This window comes from Salvelinus namaycush, chromosome 28, assembly GCF_016432855.1.
Source record: "Salvelinus namaycush isolate Seneca chromosome 28, SaNama_1.0, whole genome shotgun sequence".
NCBI classification, from domain to species: domain Eukaryota; kingdom Metazoa; phylum Chordata; class Actinopteri; order Salmoniformes; family Salmonidae; genus Salvelinus; species Salvelinus namaycush.
This window is the reverse complement of record NC_052334.1, coordinates 28,283,389-28,305,144: the sequence shown is the minus strand read 5'-3', so window position 1 is coordinate 28,305,144 and position 21,756 is coordinate 28,283,389. Positions and strand designations below refer to the sequence as shown.

The 21,756-nt window shown below is 44.4% G+C and overlaps 1 protein-coding gene across 1 annotated transcript in view; it reads right to left on the bottom strand.

Annotated features, from left to right (window-relative positions):
• The window catches only part of LOC120023179 (RAC-alpha serine/threonine-protein kinase-like), a 51,753-nt gene that overhangs the window by 14,480 nt on the left and 15,517 nt on the right, over positions 1 to 21,756 (bottom strand). Inside the window, exon 2 of the mRNA XM_038967201.1 lies at positions 20,321 to 20,488. Within this exon, the coding sequence (XP_038823129.1) occupies positions 20,321 to 20,366 (46 nt within the window). The 5' untranslated portion in view covers positions 20,367 to 20,488. The remainder of the gene's footprint in view (positions 1 to 20,320; positions 20,489 to 21,756) is intronic.

Genomic DNA, 21,756 nt, shown 5'->3' with positions numbered 1-21,756 from the left:
AGCAGGATCATGGGTGAGAAGCCAACAGTTTCCAACACCTAGACCCACACAGCCTCCATATCCAAGACCCCTTTCCAGACTCATGACAAACCTGAGGGACATTGTGTCCAAAAAAACACCCTCTCAGACCTGGTCTCAGCCCCAGCCTTAAACCAAGGCCTCACTTCTGCCCCAGCTGGTTTGTCAGTCTGTGGTGAGGTCTTGGCTGACCCATATCCCCCACCTCACCCCAGGCCAGGCTCAGAGCCCCTGGCAGGGCAGGCTGGGGACAGTATGTGCACAATGCAGAGGCAGCATAATGAGCCCCTACCTCCAAGCCTGTATCACCCCAGCACAGTGACAGAGGAAGGGTTAGCCTACACACTGGCAGGGCTCCGCTCAACTCTTTCGGGAAGAATACAGAGAGAGATTCAGGAAGTAGGCTAGGTCTACTGTTTGGGGTTTTCAACAATGAGACAAACTGGCTGAGTGATTACCTTAATTGTGTCGAGGCCACAAACTGGTATCTAGACCATGGTCCCAACACAGACAAGCAGAGACAGATTTGTTTATGTGCACGAAAGTACACTCTACAGTGTATATGTCTATGTTTGAATGTGTGAATGTACAGTATATATCTGACAACAGCTATTGTTGCCCTCCCCAAGCACAGAGGGCCTGCATGGGGCCTGGATTTGGCCTGCCAGCCCCTCTGACGCACAATGCCCACCCAGGCTGGCACGAGTTGGTGTCCACCATGCCTTGTGTCTGGAATGCACTGCAGAGACATTCCTCCACGCAAAGCTTGGCTCTGTCACATGGCTCTCGAGGTGACGATGAATACACGCTGTACCCTGTCAGTGTCACTACATAACAACAAAGCCAAGGTGATGATGAATACACGCTGTACCCGGTCACTACATAACAAAGCCAAGGTGACAGGCACTTAATGGTCATCCTTCACTGTAATACAAATGGCATCTCAGGAGACTCTAGCTTGTAAAGACCAGAGAGTAGGGAGTTCAGTGAACTGAACGAGGTCATCATGGTGGAATGTGACACCTCTCCACCTAACCCCACCATGAGACTCCACAGCAGGCTGGGACCACAGCAGGCTCGCACCACAGCAGGCGCGCACCACAGCAGGCTCGCACCACAGCAGGCTCGCACCACAGCAGGCTCGCACCACAGCAGGACTGACATTGGTGCAATTGGCAGAACCAAAAAATTGTTTGTGTGCTTCTTTTGCTCTTCCAAATTAAACAGTGGTGAAAACAATGGCTGTGAATGCTTAAAAGCCCTTCGATAACATGCATACTGCCAATGTCTCCTATGAGACAGGTTATAAAATGAGAAGATGGTCTTTGGTCTGGCTGGAGCGAGGACATCCTGACCAGCCATACGTGTCCTCATCCTGACTGGGGCCTGTGGAGTCATGTGACGGTAGAAATGCCCAGACCCGTCTGTCTGTGTGCCCATTTCTGTTACCTGCAGTCTGTTTTTTCCCTGTAGAAAACAGCCATGACCCTGCTGTGTTTTCTATTTACATGCACTTCCCCTTTCCATTATCACTTCTACTTTTTACAATGACCTTTTTCTAAGACTAAAAACTCAGCCCACTACTGTACTGTACTGTGCTAATGTTAATGACATCCTAACGTGCTATCCCCACAACTTGAGAATGCGTGCTCATGGGATATGAGGCTATGGATGTGCAGACAACAGCAGCAGCCCACTGGTTGGCAATGAAATTACGTTGAACCAATGTGGACTAGATGTTGATTTGATGTCTTTGCACAGTGAGAGGGGATGCCAAGACTCATTCATAGACAAATGAAATTACTCACTAAGTATTTGTGTGCTTTTTTGACACACTATATTGACAGATTGGACCAACTGGACATGTCGCAGGATAGAGAGTAAGAGAAGAGACATGCCGACTAAGAAACGGGACTCTGGGATAAAAGGAGTCCCCTGCTATCAACTCTATCTTCAAAGTCTTTCAGCTGCAGTAAACTGGCCTATTTCATCTCACTAGAACATTTTGATTGTAGAAAACAGGAAACAACTGGACAGAGAGCATGACAACATAGCAGATAAGATCAAGAACTGAACAATCTTTGAGATGGGTAACTTTGACTACAGACTCATCCCGGAAACATATGCACAACAACAACCAAACAGGATCCATTTCCACTGTTGGAGCCTGCTCTACATTTGTCCCAGAGACGTCAGATAAAGTTCTAGGACGTAGACGAGAGTACAAACTGTAAATGAATGAGATGAGGGAGGAGAGAACCAGAAGGTAGCGAGAGAGATTACTACATATGTTCACTACATACGTGTCTGAGAGCGTGACTGAAGTCTATACGCGCATGTTCGTGTGTGTGTGTGTGTGTGTGTGTGTTTGGGGGGGGGGGGGGGGGGGGGGGGGGGGGGGGGGGCATGCGAGGAGCTGTCGGAGGCTGATAGAGTGTCTTTACATGACAAACAGCTGCTGAGGTCTGGGATGCACGCTTGGCAAAGTGGAAAATAATGAACAGTGAGAATCTGCCAAACACAAGAGAATTCATCTTTATTTGCCAACTGCTACATGGCTTGTGTGTGGACAGCCACAATGTTCCAGTGCCACGCCCTCCACACACACTCAATGACTTACAGCTGCATAGACAGCCAATTGTCCAAATATTGTATATGGGCAGCTCCATGTAAAGACCCATGAGCACCAACATGTAAAGTGCATAGGAGCACATCACATTTGGTGTCAAATGAAAGCTAAGAGTATGAGAAATGAAGACATTGATACATTTTTCCACCACCAAAAATTGTAATAAGCAAAAGCTTTGATTTCTGGTTAAAACAGATGGAAAAGGGGGTCTTAGAAAAGATCTAGCAGAAAAAGTCTGAATAAGGTATTAGAAATACAATAACGTTGAGGTGAAGACCCCTGACAACAAATATCAACATTTAACTTGCAGAATTTTTTTGCCTTCTGTAAGTTAAAATAAATATTGCCTAGTGTTGTCATTCTGTTACCCAAAAAAGCATATTTGTAAAGCCCCCCGTGCAGTCTTTGCAAATCATCACTATGTCTAATAAATAAGTGTGTGTGTGTGTTCATTTAATGAACATAAATGCTAAATATATTTGGGAGTTATTTTCCTGAGTCTCCTTAAGCCCTTTAAATGCTCAGTCTAATCGTTTGGGCATTAGGAAACAAATTTGAACATATTTACATACACGGCCTGGATGCTCTCTAGAGCCCATGCACTTATCCAGATGAACTTTCATTGGTATATTATAAATCAGATCATTGTGAGGTCATGATGTGGGCTAAAAGTCCCATCCCACCTGAACACGAAAAGGGCAATATCATAATTTTCAAAATGTCAGTCCCATTTCAACCACATAGCGTGGAAATATCATTAAAATGTTTTTGATTTTATACATTTTTAACTGCACTTTTGGTATTTTATTAGAATCCCCATTAGCTGTTGCAAAAGCAGCAGCTACTCTTCCTGGGGTCCACACAAAACATGACATAATACAGAACATTAATAAACAAGAACAGCTCAAGGACAGAACTACATCAACACATACACACAACATATCTAGTTCAAATAGGGGAGAGGCGTTGTGCCGTGAGGTGTTGCACTGCCTCTAAGATATTTTCTCATTTCTTGCCTCATGAGGGAGGATAATCAAACAAACAAACAAACAAACAAGGTAGACCTACCAATTAGTTTTTTTTTTTTTTTACTGATAACAATTTGGTTCATGATTTATTACGTGATTAAAATCGGTAACAGAATGACTGCAACTGAATTGGCTACAATGAAAAATAGTAGTCACAAACCAAAGTTGGGTCACCTGCTACTGTCCTCCCTTCCATTGGCATACTGTTATGTTCAGCCTATACCGGTTTTCTTTCGGTCGCGTGGTGGTCAAAGCAAGAGCTTGAAAACAGTCTGGACAACTCCACTCTCTCGTTAATGTCACATTTCCCAACTCCTACTGACACCTACCCATGAGCCCCCTCTCTTTCCATTTACTGTAACCAGCACTCTCACCACTGAGATCAAAATTTGTCCAGTCCAAATCTAAACCAATAGACATCTGTTTCACAAGTTTGTACAGCACAATAAAGTAGAGGACAGTACACCCCACTTGTGTACTGCCTTATTCTAAAATTGATTAAATACATTTTTCCATCAATCTACACACAATACCCCATAATGAAAAAGCAAACAGGTCAATTAAATAAAAATGTATAAATATATATATCATCCTTGAGATGTTTCTACAACTTGATTGGAGTCCACCTGTAGTAATTTCAACTGATTGGACATGATTTGGAAAGGAATACACCTGTCTATATAAAGTCCTACAGTTGACAGTGCATTTCTGAGTACAAAAAAACAAGCCATGAGGTTGAAGGAATTGTCCGTAGAGCTCTGAGACAGGATTGTGTCGAGGCACAGATCTGGAAAGGGTACAAAGAATGTCTGCAGCATTGAAGGTCCCCAAGAACACAGTGGGCTCCATCATTCTTAAATGGAAGAAGTTTGGAACCACCAAGACTCTTCCTAGAGCTGGCCGCCCCAGCCAAACTGAGCAATCGAGGAAGAAGGGCCTTGGTCAGAGAGGTGACTCTGACAGAGCTCCTCTGTGGAGATGGGAGACCTTCCAGCAGAACAACCATCTCTGCAGCACTCCACTAAATCAGGCCATTACGGTAGAGTGGCCAGACGGAAGCCACCCCTCAGTAAAAGGCACATGATAGCCCGCTTGGAGTTTGCCAAAAGGCACCTAAAATACTCTCAGACCATGAGAAACAAGATTCTCTGGTCTGATGAAACCAAGATTGAACTCTTTGGCCTGAATGCCAAGCGTCACGTCTGGAAGAAACCTGGCACCATCGCTACGGTGAAGCATGGTGATGGCAGCATCATGCTGTGTGGATGTTTTTCAACATCAGGGATTGGGAGACTAGTCAGGATCACGGAGCAAAGTACAGAGAGATCCTTGATGAAAACCTGCTCCAGAGCGCTCAGGGCCTCAGACTGGGGCAAAGGTTCACCTTCCAATAGGACACCAACCCTAAGCACACAGCCAAGACAACGCAAGAGTGGCTTCGGGACAAGTCTCAATGTACTTGAGTGGCTCAGCCAGAGCCCAGCCTTGAACCCAATCTAACATCGCTGAAGAGACCTGAAAATAGCTGTGCAGCGATGATCCCCATCCAACCTGACAGCGCTTGCGAGGAACTGTAGAGAAAAATTGGAGAGGTATGCCAAGCTTGTAGTGTCATATTCAAGAAGACTCAAGGCTGTAATCGCTAACCAAAGGTGCTTCAACAAAGTACTGATTTAAAGGGTCTGAATACTTATGTAAAATGCTAAATTTCCCGGGGGATTTTGTTGCTTTGATCGTTATATGGTATCGTGATGATACATTTTTTTTTAAATCAATTTTAGAATAAGGCAGTAACGTGACAAAATGTTTAAGAAGTCAGGGGGTCTGAATACTTTCCGAATGCACCGTGCAGTACTTAACTGTACTGAATTATACTCTACTGTATTGCACTACTGTGATGCCCAAACCTGTGAAACAGACATCTATGATTGGTACAGATGTGGTCCGGTCCAGACCAACCAAATTTGGTCTTGTTTGTAGATAGAACTCATTAAAATGCAAAAGGAGGATATTACAATGTTCTACCTTTGTGTACCTATTCAGGATACATCACCATGAAGAGAATGACATTCATAATTATGCATTTCTCCATAGTACAGATCAGAGGCCAAAGATGTCATTCTGTTACCGGGGGTAAATACACTTCACTTATTGTAGTTCAATAACCCAAATATATTTTTCAAAGTCAAGGTGTCGTCACACCGGACACCCCATTCTTTCTGCAGAAAATCTTTGAATCTTAATTCGGTCACATAAAAAAAACTGAGGGAGATTTTACCATAATTCTGTTACCAAACTTCATATCTGAACTGAGTAAATGTGTTTTTGCAATTTTTTCTGTGGAAATTGTTAAAAAGTAGTCCTTGCGCATATAGTTGTATGGTTTCTTTAACTTTGCAATCAATGGTTTTGTTTGGCATACTTTTTAAATTGAAAATTGGAGTCTCAGCGTAATTCTGTTACCATGGAACATGGTATGTTACCGTGTTGTGTCATTTTCTTCAGAACTGGTGCTATTACTGAATGTGTCTGAATGGTTTGTGAGTTGACGCCGTAGTTCAATAGAGCTTTAAAAAACAGACACATTCATCAAAAACCTTCTACTTAACTAACCAAGGTGAGCAGTCTATTCTGACAAAAATAATTCACTCAAACTAATGAAAAGTTCCCCCCAAAAAATCCAGACTGTACCTGGATACGGTTTTCAAGGTCAGTCCATTGTAAAAGAAAGAGCGGGTGACCGATTTGGATCTACAATGAACAAAAATATAAATGCAACATGTAAAGTGTTGGTATCATGTTCCATTATATTTTATCGATGACAATTTGAATGCACAGAGATACCGTGACGAGATCCTGAGGCCCATTGTCGTGCTATTCATCCTCCGCCATCACTTCATGTTTCAGCATGATAATGTACGGCCCCATGTCGCAAGGATCTGTACACAATTCCTGGAAGCTGAAAATGTCCCAGTTCTTACATGGCCTGCATAATCACCAAACATGTCACCCATTGACCATGTTTGGGATGCTCTGGATCGACGTGGAAGACAACGTGTTCCAGTTCCCGCCAATATCCAGCAATTTCGCACAGCCATTGAAGAGGAGTGGGACAACATTCTACAGGCTACATTCAACAGCCTGATCAATTCTATGCGAAGGAGATGTGTCGCGCTGCATGATGCAAATGGTGGTCACACCAGATACGAACTGGTTTTCTGATCCCCGCCCCTACCTTTTTTTCAAGGTATCTGTGACCAACGGATGCATATCTGTATTCCCAGTCATGTGAAATGCATAGAATAGGGTCTAATGATTTTATTTCAATTAACTGATTTCTTTATATGAACTGTAACTCAGTAAAATCTTTGAACTTGTTGCATATTGCGTTTATATTTTTGCTCAGTGTACATTAATACTACCATTTGGCACAGAGGACATTTGCTTAGCTTAAGAGGCCCAGGCAGTCACTGTGTCATTGAAAAGAAGATTAAGGGAAAAATGTAAAAGGGAGAGCATGCTGTAGAGAGTGTCAGAGGTTAGCTTGCGAGTCTGAGAAGCGTCATGTTCGCTCTGTCTCTACGTGACAACGGCAGGAATGTGAGGTCCCGGCTGCCACAGCTAGCTCTTTAATAAACACATCATGCAACATTCATCACACTGCAAAGGAGAGGCCAACCCCTGTGATCTGTCTGGCATCACAGGCACAGAGTACAGACACAGACAGAGACAGAGAGACACAGACACAGAGGAAGAGAGGGAGGAATGAGAGCGGAAAATAAATGTTAAGAAAGGGGAGAAGAGAAGAGGTCAGACAAAACAAGCCCCTCTCAGCACAGTGCCCACACCCAGTGGTTGGACTTCCCGAGGGGGCTGCTGTGGTGGTTTTGTCCCTGCCTGGCCGTCCATTCATAGTTTGGGGATGAGAGAGAGGAAGGGAGCCAGTGGGAACTGTGTGAGTATGTGTAGAGCTGTGGTTTTCAACCTGTGGCCTGCAGGTCGTCCACACACTATATCTATATATTTAATTTAAAAAAATATATAATTTATAAAAAAAATAGTTTATTTAAAAAAAATAGTTTATTTAAAAGAATATATAATTAATTAAAAAAAAAATATATATAATGTATTTAAATGTATATATAAAATGTATTTAATAAATATATATATATATAAAAACTCTTCCAAAATTAGTAACAGTTGGGAGTATTAATGCTATTTAATAAATGTTACATTACTTTCCACAATGCTAATTGTTAATAATAATAAACCTTTAATTTGTTAGTCACTAGTAAAATGGACAATTTGACAGCCAAGATAAAGGTAAAAAAAACAAATCTGCGTCGCCGCGAATGGTGGTCCTGAAAAGCTTTTGACAGTGATTTGGTTGTCCGCGGAACGGAAAAGGTTGGGAACCGCAGTTGTAAAGCACATCGGGAGGAGAAGGGTTGCGGATTAAGGAATTCAAACTCCAAAGCAGGGGGGTGGGGGGTGGGGGTGTGTGTGTGTCTCTTTTGTTGGTTATTCCTCAGTCACCCCCTCCACCCCTTCAGCCCTTTTCTGCTGGGCCCTGCCTGTAGACTGCAGCTGCAGCCTACAGCCCCTGCGCCCTGCATCTCAATGAGCCTCTGTGCCGCTCCAGAGGAGAAGGGGCTCCCTGATGGAAGGGTCACCACTCTGTACCACCACCCCAATGCTGCTCCCATCCTCATCCCAGCCAGCCCCGGGACTCAGGGCCTCTGGGCAGCCCCTCTCCCTATGACCATATAAGGCAGACAAGGCTCACAACAGGCCCGCTCACATGCCAGGCTAAACCGCCCAGGAGTTTGGGCTCCTTCATTCTTTCTTTCCCCTCTTTTTTTCTTCCTGCTGTCCCTCTCTTCTTTTGTTGGCCCATCTCTTTCTCCCATGCAGCTGGATGGGACTGCACTGCCGGGGCTTTGGCAGCAGCCTCAACAGGTCGCAGGGAAGGGCCGCCTCAGCCTCCACTGCAGCCCTCTCTTCTCTCTCCATCTCCCCCTCTCGCTCTGCTGCTGCGGCTGCTGCTGCTGCTGCTACAGGAAAAAAATGGGGGACACGGGGTGGGGGTGCGGAGTCTGCCCCTCTTTCTCACGCTCGTAAGAAAGCCCTCACTTCTTCTCCACAGCAAATGACACCTGCCTATTACCATAGAGACACTGTGGGAAGTACACCCTGCTTTTCTGTGTGTGAAATTTGGCCCCTCCTTTTGGTAAACAAGCCGACCATGGATTAGTTAACTGGGTTACTGCATGACAAACAAATACACATTATTTAGTTCAGTGCCAACTAACTTTAAATGACCAGGGAACAGTCCATCACTCTTAAATGATACAATCATGTATAATAAAAGGGGGACATTACATTTCTACCTTTAGGAGAGGTAAGGCCAATTCAAATACATTTGTTAGGGTATATCTGTCTGTGATCCATAATGACAAGTGGTCCCTGAGCCAGATGAGAGGCTAAGTGTAATCTGGGTGTGTATCATGATGGTCTGATGAACGTGACAGCAGCCTGAACATAGTCACAGTCAGACTCTATGGACAGCTGAGCAGCCCTGCCTGTCCACACTCCACCTCTCTCTCAGTCCCAGCTGCCGGGGAGAGCCAGTGATGTGATTGATGTCAGACTGGGAGCGCCACACCAGTCAGAAGCAGCTTCCGCCTCGGCTCTGTGTTGTCAGCAGGGTCATTATCCTGGCAAAGGGGAGGGAGGAGCTGGAGAAGGGAGAGAGGGCGAGGGGGTGGTGGTGGTGGGGGGGGGGCGACTGGCAGAGGCAGAGAAGAAATGAGAGGAGGATTAAGAAAGAGGGAGAGGAGGAAGAGAGTGGGAGTAGGAAGCAGGATATGGGATAAAGAGAGAAAAAGGGGACAGAGAGAATTGAAGAAAGAGAGTAAGTGACAAATACAGAGAGAGAGAGGGGTAGGGGGAGCACAGCCAGGCGCCACAGTTGTGGAGCAGGAGGATGTTGCACAGAAAAGTAAGCACACAGCGGGCTCACTGCGAGCGGAGACAAGTGACGGAGGTGGCTCTCCCTGGCCTCCTGTTCCCCTACCATCCAGCCTGCCTGTCGACAGCTGTACCCAGACAATGTACTTATCTCCACCACATTTAGCAGGAGGCTGCTTCCCATTACCCAGAGCAGGGGGCCCTGCTGACACCAGGCAGAGCACTCCCCTCCTGGGGAGCGACCCTCTGCTGCTGCCCCTGACTCTGCTTCTGGCGTTTAAAGTTTGGTTACTGGTACAGGTTTAGCTAGCTGGGTGGCGTGAGTGTGGACAGGGCATAATGGCCCTGGGGCAGCCCCTGCTGCTGTAGTGAGGTGGTGGTGGTGTGTGTGTGTGTGTGTGTGTGTGTGTGTGTGTGTGTGTGTGTGAGAGAGCAGGACCGGTGTGTGGCCCATGGCAGGCTGTAACCTAATGAAGGGTGTGTGTGAAGGAGACTAGGCGAGGCGAGCCTGTCGGTAAAGCTGGCAGCCAGACAAAGTCCTGGGGTGATCAGCATTGCAGTGTCATGAGACAGAGTTAATCAGTTGGGTCGGTTCCTTTGAAAAGCATAAACAGAACACACCCAGTTCCCTTTTACTGCTTTGATACTGAGAAAATCTATCTTGAAAGAAGTGTAAAAATAAGTTTCAAAATGGTGTGTGGTTGTATGAGAAGCAACCATATTAGGTACTCAAAAACATGCATGCATGCTTACATACAGTCGTGGGCAAAAGTTGAGAATGACACAAATATTAATTTTCACAAAGTTTGCTGCTTCATTGTCTTTAGATATTTTTGTCAGATATTACTATGGAATACTGAAGTATAATTACAAGCATTTCATAAGTGTCAAAGGCTTTTATTAATAATTACATGATGTTGATGCAAAGAGACAATATTTGCAGTGTTGACCCTTCTTTTTCAAGACATCTGCAATCTGCCCTGGCATGCTGTCAATTAACTTCTGGGCCACATCTGATGGCAGCCCATTCTTGCATAATCAATGCTTGGAGTTTGTCAGAATTTGTGGGTTTTTGTTTGTCCACCCGCCTCTTGAGGATTGACCACAACTTCTCAATAGGATTAAGGTCTGGGGAGTTTCCTGGCCATGGACCCAAAATATTGATGTTTTGTTCCCCGAGCCACTAAGTTATCACTTTTGCCTTATGGCAAGGTGCTTCATCATGCTGGAAAAGGCATTGTTCGTCACCAAACTGTTCCTGGATGGTTGGGAGAAGTTGCTCTCGGAGGATGTGTTGGTACCATTCTTTATTCATGGCTGTGTTCTTAGGCAAAATTGTGAGCGAGCCCAATCCCTTGGCTGAGAAGCAACCCCACACATGAATGGTCTCAGGATGCTTTACTGTTGGCATGACACAGGACTGATGGTAGCGCTCACCTTGTCTTCTCCGGCCAAGCTTTTTTCTGGATGCCCCAAACAATCGGAAAGAGGATTCAGAGAAAATGACTTTACCCCAGTCCTCAGCAGTCCAATCCCTGTACCTTTTGCAGAATATCAGTCTGTCCCTGATGTTTTTTCTGGAGAAAAGTGGCTTCTTTGCTGCCCTTCTTGACACCAGGCCATCTTCCAAAAGTCTTCGCCTCACTGTGCGTGCAGATGCACTCACACCTGCCTGCTGCCATTCCTGAGCAAGCTCTGTACTGGTGGTGCCCCGATCCCGCAGCTGAATCGACTTTAGGAGACGGTCCTGGCGCTTGCTGGACTTTTTTGGGCGCCCTGAAGCCTTCTTCACAACAATTGAACCGCTCTCCTTGAAGTTCTTGATGATCCGATAAATGGTTGATTTAGGTGCAATCTTACTGGCGGCAATATCCTTGCCTGTGAAGCCCTTTTTGTGCAAAGCAATGATGACGGCACGTGTTTCCTTGCAGGTAGCTCTGACAGAGGAAGAACAATGATTCCAAGCACCACCCTCCTTTTGAAGCTTCTAGTCTGTTATTCGAACTCAATCAGCATGACAGAGTGATCTCCAGCCTTGTCCTCGTCAACACTCACACCTGTGTTAACGAGAGAATCACTGACATGATGTCAGCTGGTCCTTTTGTGGCAGGGCTGAAATGCAGTGAAAATGTTTTTGGGGACTCAGTTCATTTGCATGGCAAAGAGGGACTTTGCAATTAATTGCAATTCATCTGATTACTCTCCATAACATTCTGGAGTATATGCAAATTGCCATCATATAAACTGAGGCAGCAGATTTTGTGAAAATTTATATTTGTGTCATTCTCAAAATGTTTGGCCACGACTGTACATACATACACACAAAACAAAACGACCGATAATATGCCTGAACCGATGTATCGGCCTCTTCTAGTCTATCGGCAATCAGCCCTTCGCCCTCTACATAGCAAAGCTGCTTCTATGCCAGCCACCTCTCACCGCCGAGCCACAAACACTGCACAATGCCGAGGAATGTCTAGCTGGGAAAAATCAGCAGTAGCAGCAAGCTAGCTCACTTCATCCATTTCTCAATACTGTACATTCATGTTGAACTGACAGTGACCAAAATCAAACTTCTGTTGCAAATATTAGATATGTCACTAATAATAAGGCTTGTGTCGACATGCCCGGACATGCATGCAATAAGCAAGCTAGATAAGCAGATACCTGTTAGCAAAGATTACGTTAACTAACACCTTCATCTGTGGTGTTAGCTAGCTATTAGCTACTACGCTAGAAAGCTGGCTAGATCAAATAAAATTATATTTGTCACATGCGCCGAATACAACTGGTCCCAGCTAGCGATGAGGAATCGGCCCAGAAGCGGCCATTTCCGTCTACCGGAATTCTGCAGAATTTGTCGGCATCTTACCAGAATCCCCCCAGAAGTGGCCCGATGCAAATTTAAATACATTTCGTCATTTTAAATATTACACATACAAATTATGCCCATCCACAAAAAAAACATTTTGTGTCGGAGGCAACACCATAATGACCGTGTCAGTGTGCATGCGCCTAGCCCACTACAGGAATCGCTACAGAGCGATTGGACAAGGACATCCCGGCCGGCCAAACCCTCCACTAACGCTGGGCCAATTGTGCGTTGCCTCATGGGTCTCCCGGTCGCGGCCGGCACGGGTCTCAAACCAGCATCTGTAGCAACGCCGTTTGCACTGCGATGCAGTGTCTTAGACCGCTGCGCCACTCGGCAGGCTCCATCCACAAAGTTTTTCATTCTTATCAATTGCCTTGCACAAAGTATCAAAATACTACACAGGACTCTTAAAGAATTTCTTTAAAATGTTAATTGTATTTTCTGATAACAGAAAAAATGAGGAAAATGAAAAAATGAAATTATGAAAAGTTAATTACATAAAGCAGCCAGTGTAATCATCTGCCAGAGTGTAGCCCTAATCGGCCCGAGACCCAAATAATACATTTGGGCCAGATCTCAGTCCCGGAATCCTAGCCATAAGTAATACTGCAAAAGGCGGCCCAGACTCTGGCTACATGACGTCGGCCGAGTCTGACCTACAGCCGAGTGCCCCAACTCTCAGCCGGAATCGGCCTAGTTCCACTGTGCTAGCTGGGGTGTAGACCTTACAGTGAAATGATAACTTACAAGCCCTTACCCAACAATGCAGTTAAGAAAATATCTAAAAACATATTTTTTTTTAAAGAAAGAGATAAGAATAACAACTAATTAAAGAGCAGCAGTAAATAACAATAACGGGGCTATATACAGGGGGTACCGGTACAGAGTCAATGTGCGGGGGCACCGGGGTTGAGGTAATATGTACATGTAGGTAGAGCTATTAAAGCGACTATGCATAGATAAGAGAGAAGCAGCAGCGTATAAGGGAGGGGGGGGGGGGGGGGGGAAATGCAAATAGTCTGGGTAGCCATTTGATTAGCTGTTCAGGAGTCTTATGGCTTGGGGGTAGACGTTTAGAAGCCTCTGGGACCTAGACTTGGTACTCCAGTATCGCTTGCCGTGCGGTAGCAGAGGGAACAGTCTATGACTAGGGTGGCTGGAGTCTTTGACAATTTTTAGGGCCTTCCTCTGACAGTGATGCAACCAGTCAGGATGTTCTCAATATTGCAGCTGTAGAACCTTTTGAGGATCTGAGGACCCATGCCAAATCTTTTCAGTAACCTGAGGGGGGGGAATAGGTTTTGTCGTGTCCTCTTCACGACTGTCTTGGTGTGTTTGGACCATGATAGTTTGTTGGTGATGTGGACACCAAGGAAATTGAACCTCTCAACCTGCTCCACTACAGCCCCATTGATGAGAATGGGGGCGTGCTCGGTCCTCCTTTTCCTGTAGTCCACAATCATCTGCTTTGTCTTGATCACATTGATGGAGAGGTTGTTGTCCTTGCACCACACGGTCAGGTCTCTGACCTCATAGGCTGTCACATCGTTGTCAGTGATCAGGCCTACCACTTTTGTGTCATCAGCAAACTTAAGGATGGTGTTGGAGTCGTGCCTGGCCGTGCAGTCATGAGTGAACAGTGAGTACAGGAAGGGACTGAGCACGCACCCCTGAGGGGCCCCCGTGTTGAGGATCAGTGTGGCAGATGTGCTGTTACCTATCCCTTACCACCTGGGGGCAGGCCGTCAGGAAGTCCAGGCTCCAGTTGCAGAGGGAGGTGTTTAGTCCCAGGGTCCTTAGCTTAGTGATGACCTCTGAGGGCACTATGGTGTTGAAAGCGGAGCTGTCGTCAATGAATAGCATTCTCACATAGGTATTCCTTTTGTCCAGGTGCGAAAGGGCAGTGTGGAGTGCAATAGAAAATTGCGTCATCTGTGGATCTGTTGATGCGGTATGCAAATTGGAGTGGGTCTAGGGTTTCTGGGATAATGGTGTTGTGACTCGCAGGTGTCCAGTCATGATTTACTCCATGGATCACATCCAATAAGCATCAACCCAGTCAGTGTGACACAGAGATTAAACCGAACACCCTGCTTCTGAGGAAGGCTGGGTAAGTGAGTAACGGACTGCACACAGTGATGATGTTCTGGGAACATCATAAAAACCTGTGTGCTGCAGCTCTCGTTCCTCTCCTCTCTGCTTCCTCGCTCCCTCCCTCTGCTCTCGCCTCCGAGCCAGCTGAGCGTGCTACCCAAATTCAACAGTTGTTGTGGCCTTCGTTAGCCTAATGAGGGGGTCAGCTCTTTATACTTGTCAGAGAGCAAATGAGTCCAATGAACAAGGGCTGCCTGGAAGAGAGAGGGATAACGAGCACAGTTCTGTTACACTTCACTGAGTTATTGGCCACGGTGCTCACATGGAATCTAGAGAACCTGCAATCTGCCTCTTTGATGTTGGATGATGCACTCCACCTTTGATGGAAACTTTAGACAAATAGGCTTTAGAAGAGCCCTTGAATGTAGCCACCACTAGAGGTATAATGTAAACTGTTTGGTTGGTGTCAAGGAGATCCAAAACATTTACAGCAGGGATCATCAACTAGATTCAGCCGTGGGCCAATTATTTTCTTGAGCGGATGATCTGGGGTCCGGAACATTACAAAACAAATATTTTTACAAAATAATTTCAAACCTTAATTACATTGCCTTGAGTAGGGTGCAGTCTTTCGGATGGGACATTAAAACTGTTGTCCTGACTCATTCAAAATCCCATTGCAATTATTGTAGGAGTAGCTAAATTCCCCCAACATGGCCAGCTAATCATCCCCCTTCATTCCTAATTGGCATATATCACTCCTCACCTCTCCACCTGATGTGTGGTGAGCGTTCTGGCACAAAAATGGTCACCGTGCATCACTGAGGTGGGTGCTACACATTGCTGGTGGATGAGGTGAGTTTCCCACCACTTTGTAAAGCGTGTTGTGTACCTCAGTTGGTAGAACAGCACTATATAAATCAAATTAATTATTTATTATTATTTGTACACGATCACATACATCTCTATTATGTGTGGAAATATTTGGGAATAGAGTTCCAAAATTAAAAATCACTTGGAGCTGGTTTCCTGGTATTTTTACAGTCTTATGAACAAAAATGAAAATTCAACAAAAAAATTTTTTTTTGCTAAATAAAACCACCCGCGGGCCAAATTTGACTCAAAGGCCGCTAGTTGGGGACCCCTGATTTACAGATTAGGGTATGGCCACATTGAGATTGTGTCCCAAAATCCTGGATGGAGCCAGTGGTTTTTCAATGGGAGTCATCAATTGTCAGATGAATGACAACAGAAATGATTGTCAGACTAAAAATGTAAAATAATGACATATGCCAATGATGTAGTGGGAAGGCTGATGAAGAGGGAAGGCTGATGGAGTGGGAAGGCTGATGGAGTGGGAAGGCTGATGGAGTGGGAAGGTGTGGTCTGATGTTGGGGATCACCCGACTGAGCTGGGCCCATCTGGAACAAAGATACAGAACAGAACACTCTGGCCGTTCTGTGGCTTAGACTGGCTGGAATCTACTTTCTTTACTCTGACATTGTCTGGCAGCAAAAGGGAACTACAAAACTGGCTTACAGTCACGTGTCCAAACGATGAATCAAACAGGAATCAGGGTTAGGAGGGTTAAGGGTGGTGTGGATGTTCTCAGTTCCCAGCAAGGCTAGACCTGAGCTGCTCCACTCCGTGGCCGTGTCTGGAGCATAGAATGTAGTCCCGATAGCACGTCATTAAATGGCATTTCTGGGGCACTGGGCAAGCCACAGTCAACAGCACTGCCACCTACCTGGAAGTCCCTTCAGAATGCTGCAGAAGCCTGCCTCAATCACGTGCCATCAAACATACACTGTAATGAGTTGTAGACATCAGTCCTGCATTGTCCTGTGACTGCAGTCCACAATATTAAACAGTGCTATCATAAGACATGGTAGTGGTAGGGTTAGAGATTCAGATCAAACTAAAAGGTTCACAGAAAAAGGGCGGCTGGCTAATGGTGATGGCCAGCAGAAGCTCGTTACTGCATACTCACCTTCTGTGCTGTGGCACTGGGGCAGAGACGGGGTGACAGTGACGTGACATTAAAATCCGTTCTGTCAAGTAACAGGCAGCAAGCAGGCAGACGCCCTCCAATCAAAACAGAGTTGCTCTGGGTGACATTTCACCGGGCACAGCTGCTAGGGTATGACAGCATGCCAACTCACTATTCCTGAAGGCTTGTTTGTTTGTATATTTTCTTTGTTCTTCAATAATTCAAGGTTAAGATGTGACTTTAGCTCAAGGAGTTTGTATTTCCCCTCACCTGTCACTATTTGACATTTTACGCTGGCAATCTTTCAGAAACCTCCCCGCTTCCTTATCACTCTGGCAAGGAATAGCGGAAATAGACATACTGTATGCCAACTTACCAAGTGTGTCAACAGTGAGGTAAAGATGTTAAAATCACATGCATGATGTAAAAAAAATTAACCCGGTCAGAAGAACGAGACACCCTTAGAAAGACCCTCCTTAGCTAACATTTGTTATTAATCAGAACTCTAAATGATGAACTTTGGTCCATATACTTCCAACAAGGCAAATGCTGTTTAATCTTTCCTTGTTATTTGTCTCCTTGTTTGGTTTTTCATATATTGCCTCTGGTTATCCAGACAACATATCTTACATCTGAAGGCATCGGACTGTGTTCCTCAACCTCTGGACATGCCCCAAGAATCCAAGGGTGTCAGATATTGATTACATTGTTGTTTTATGTAAACGAGAAGTCAGTAGTACTGAAACGACAAGTCAGTAGTACCTAGTGTTGCTCTCTCCACCCCAGGGAAGCATCGTCAGGGGTTGCATCAGTGTGCATGGGCCTGGGTCAGCCTGCGAAGCTTGCCTCGGGTGACTATGTTACGACACAGGGCCCTGTTGTGTTCCTGCTGAGGCCTCAGGGAGAGCAGACTGCGTAGCATGCTGTTCCCTGGCTTACAGCCTCTGGGACTCTCCTCTCCTAGGGGGGAATTCCGACCCGAGTTAAGCGCATGTAAATGGAACATAATTCCCGTTTTATGCACTTTTCTCTCTATGCATATTCTGACCTTGAATTTAAGCGTGCGATTTAAAAAAAATGTACACCTTTATTTAACTAGGCAAGTCAGTTAAGAACACATTCTTATTTTCAATGACGGCCTAGGAACGGTGGGTTAACTGCCTTGTTCAGGGGCAGAACGACAGATTTTTACCTTGTCAGCTCGGGGATTCAATCTTGCAACCTTACGGTTAACTAGTCCAACGCTCTAACCACCTGCCTCTCATTGCACTCCGAGGAGCCTGCCTGTTACGCAAATGCAGTAAGAAGCCAAGGTAAGTTGCTAGCTAGCATTAAACTAATCTTATAACAATCAATCAATCATAATCACTAGTTAACTACACATGGTTGATGATATTACTAGTTTATCTAGTGTGTCCTGCGTTGCATATAATCGATGCGGTGCGCATTCGCGAAAAAGAAACCTAACCATAAACATCAATGCCTGTCTTAAAATCAATACACAAGTATATATTTTTTAAACCTACATATTTTGTTAATATTGCCTGCTAACATGAATTTCTTTGTGTCAATTCTCTTGCAACAGAGTCAGGGTATATTCAGCAGTTTGGGCCGCCTGGCTCGTTGCGAACTGTGTGAAGACTATTTCTTCCTAACAAAGACAGCCAACTTCGCCAAACGGGGGATGATTTAACAAAAGCGCATTTGTGAAAAAAGCAGAATCTTTGCACGACTGTACCTAACCATAAACATCAATGCCTTTCTTAAACTCAATACACAGAAGTATATATTTTTAAACCTGCATATTTAGCTAAAAGAAATCCAGGTTAGCAGGCAATATTAACCAGGTGAAATTGTGTCACTTCTCTTGCGTTCATTGCACGCAGAGTCAGGGTATATGCAACAGTTTGGGCCGCCTGGCTCGTTGCGAACTAATTTGCCAGATTTTTACATAATTATGACATAACATTGAAGGTTGTGCAATGTAACAGGAATATTTAGACTTATGGATGCCACCCGTTAGATAAAATACGGAACGGTTCCGTATTTCACTGAAAGAATAAATGTTTTGTTTTCGAAATGATAGTTTCCGGACTTGACCAGATGAATGACCTAAGGCTCGTATTTCTGTGTGTTATTATGTTATAATTAAGTCTATGATTTGATAGAGCAGTCTGACTGAGCGATGGTAGGCACCAGCAGGCTCGTAAGCATTCATTCAAACAGCACTTTCGTGCGTTTTTGCCAGCAGCTCTGCTGTTTATGACTTCAAGCCTATCAACTCCCGAGATTAGGCTGGTGTAACCGATGTGAAATGGCTAGCTAGTTAGCGGGGTGCGCGCTAATAGCGTTTCAAATGTCACTCGCTCTGATTGTTGGAGTGGTTGTTCCCCTTGCTCTGCATGGGTAACGCTGCTTGGGGTGGCTGTTGTCGATGTGTTCCTGGTTCGAGCCCAGGTAGGAGCAAGGAGAGGGACGGAAGCTATACTGTTACACTGGCAATACTAAAGTGCCTATAAGAACATCCAATAGTCAAAGGTATATGAAATACAAATGGTATAGAGAGAAATAGTCCTATAATTCCTATAATAACTACAACCTAAAACTTCTTACCTGGGAATATTGAAGACTCATGTTAAAAAGTAACCACCAGCTTTCATATGTTCTCATGTTCTGAGCAAGGAACTTAAACGTTAGCTTTCTTACATGGCACATATTGCACGTTTACTTTCTTCTCCAACACTGTTTTTGCATTATTTAAACCAAATTGAACATGTTTCATTATTTATTTGAGGCTAAATTAATTTTATTTATGTATTATATTAAGTTAAAATAAGTGTTCATTCAGTATTATTGTAATTGTCATTATTACAAATAAATAAAATACATTTATAAAAAAAATAAAAAAAATAAAAATAAAAAAATAAAAAAAAATCGGCCGATTAATCGGTATCGGCTTTTTTAAGTCCTCCAAATCGGTATCGGCGTTGAAAAATCATAATCGGTCGACCTCTACTAACAAGCAGTGCTGAAAAGGAGAAGAACATGCGTGTATTTACATGGCTTTATTGAATTGATCCCTAATATTCTGAACAGTTCTCTCCATATAGTCTGTCGAGAAAATTCTAATTAAATAGAGGTACACTAAATGTAATGGGATGGCTTTAGAGAAATGTACTGAGAACCCTAATGAATGAAAACTCCACGAGAAAAACTGTTGGCCAGCAAGTGGGAGGGTTTTCAGCAGTTGAATTAAATGTATTCAGCAAGTGCAAGGGAACCACGCCTGCAAAGCCCGTTACACACCTGCATAAGGTAAGTCTGAATACCAACTCCAGAGAAGTGCATAGGAAAGGCGTACATTTCCTGAGTCTGAATCTGGCCCCTAGTGACATGTTCCCCTGTCTGTCTCCTGAGCCCGTGTCCCTGTCCCCGGGACCACACCCCTGATCCCTCTCTGTGCTGGAAGATTCCCTTTTGCCCTGTGTGGGGGGGAGCTATAGCCCCAGCTTTGAGGCGCGTGTACACACACACACACAGCCGCTCAGTCAGCAGGTATCTGAGGAATGCCTCCTCGTCCAAACAGGATCACGTCCACCACAGAGCCACACCACACAGTTAGAGCTGCTAGCTTGGTCAGCAGTCATGCACATGTTGTGATAAAATAAGAAGTAAAGCATCTGTTGATACAGGGAAATGGTCCAAACCCACTCACCTCTTTTGTGCAGCCATCCCTCCTTCACTATCGCCACATCGGTCATGTTGGTGTACAGGTTGGTGTGTCCAGGGTTGTGACAGGGAGAGACACAGCTCTGTCCCCAAGTGTTCTTCGCTCAGGCCAGGGCAGGAGCCTGGAGTCTGGGGCCGTATTTTCACCAGTTACCTATTAGTGTCAAGGGAAGAGTAAAGCTTAGCCTCACCTGGACAATAACATGAACCCCCCCAGTGAACATCCGTGCAACTCAGTGAAAACAAGTTGGTCTGTTCAGACAGTGGAAAATAGTTGTGGTGGGTACTACTCCAGTTCAGCATCACTCCCACACGAGGACCTAGTCAGAACCTCCGACTTCACCACAGGGAAAACCACTTCTTTTTTTGTTTTTATACTTTGTTTTTATTGTAGGAACACACAGAAAGCACAAATAAAGTCAAATAAAAGAACAACAAAAAAGATCTGGCAGTTACAGTGATGATACCTTCATCATCATATTAGTTACAGTGCACGTCATACCTTCATCATCATATCATCATATTAGTTACATTGACATCTTTGAATTAGACCTTTTCCAAGTACGAAACTCATTTTTCCCAGGATTCTTGACCTCTCGCCTGTTGAGTTCTAAAACAAAGGTCATACGCTCCATGTGGTGTATTTCTGTGTGTATTTCAATGTCTATCCATTGTGTCACTGTGGGAGGGTCTTTTTGTAGCCATTTCCTAGTGATAGCCTTTTACTGGCTGTCAGTAGGACCTTCAATAAGTACTTTTCTCTATTGTGTAAGTTATCAGGTATTTCACCCAAGTACAAAGAAATTAATGTTTGTTCTATGTGAAATCCCATTATTTTTTCGATGTTAGATCTTATTTCTCCCCAGTAAGTTTCGATTGCGGGGCAAGTCCAAAAGATATGAGAGTGATCCACCCTCAATAGCCCGCATTCTCTCCAACAAGGGTGTAGGGAGCCAGTCTGTTTTGATTTCAGTTTAGGTGTTATGAAGAAACGTATAACATTCTTCCAACAGAATTCTCTCCATGACCTTGAGTTGGTGGAGCTTTGTTGAGTCTCTAATATGTTCAACCATGTTTCATCAGTTATTTCAATGTTAAGTTCCTCCTCCCATTTCTGTTTAATATAGTTTGTAGAATGTTTCTTTGATGATTGAATACCCAATTAGAGATTTGAAATCATTTTTTTGTTCCTCCAAGTTATATGCGTTAGTGAATACTTGGATTAATTTTGGAGGTGCTTGAGGGTCAGTCCCTTTTATCTCCCTTAAGAAATAGTGTTGAACTTGTAGGTATCTGTAAAAATCTTGTTTATCCAAGCCATGTTTTTACTTAGGTCCTGGAAGTTATCTAGGTTCCCATTCCTTATAATTGTACTGAATGATGTGATGCCTTTCTGCGTCCATCATTTAAATCTGCTGTCCT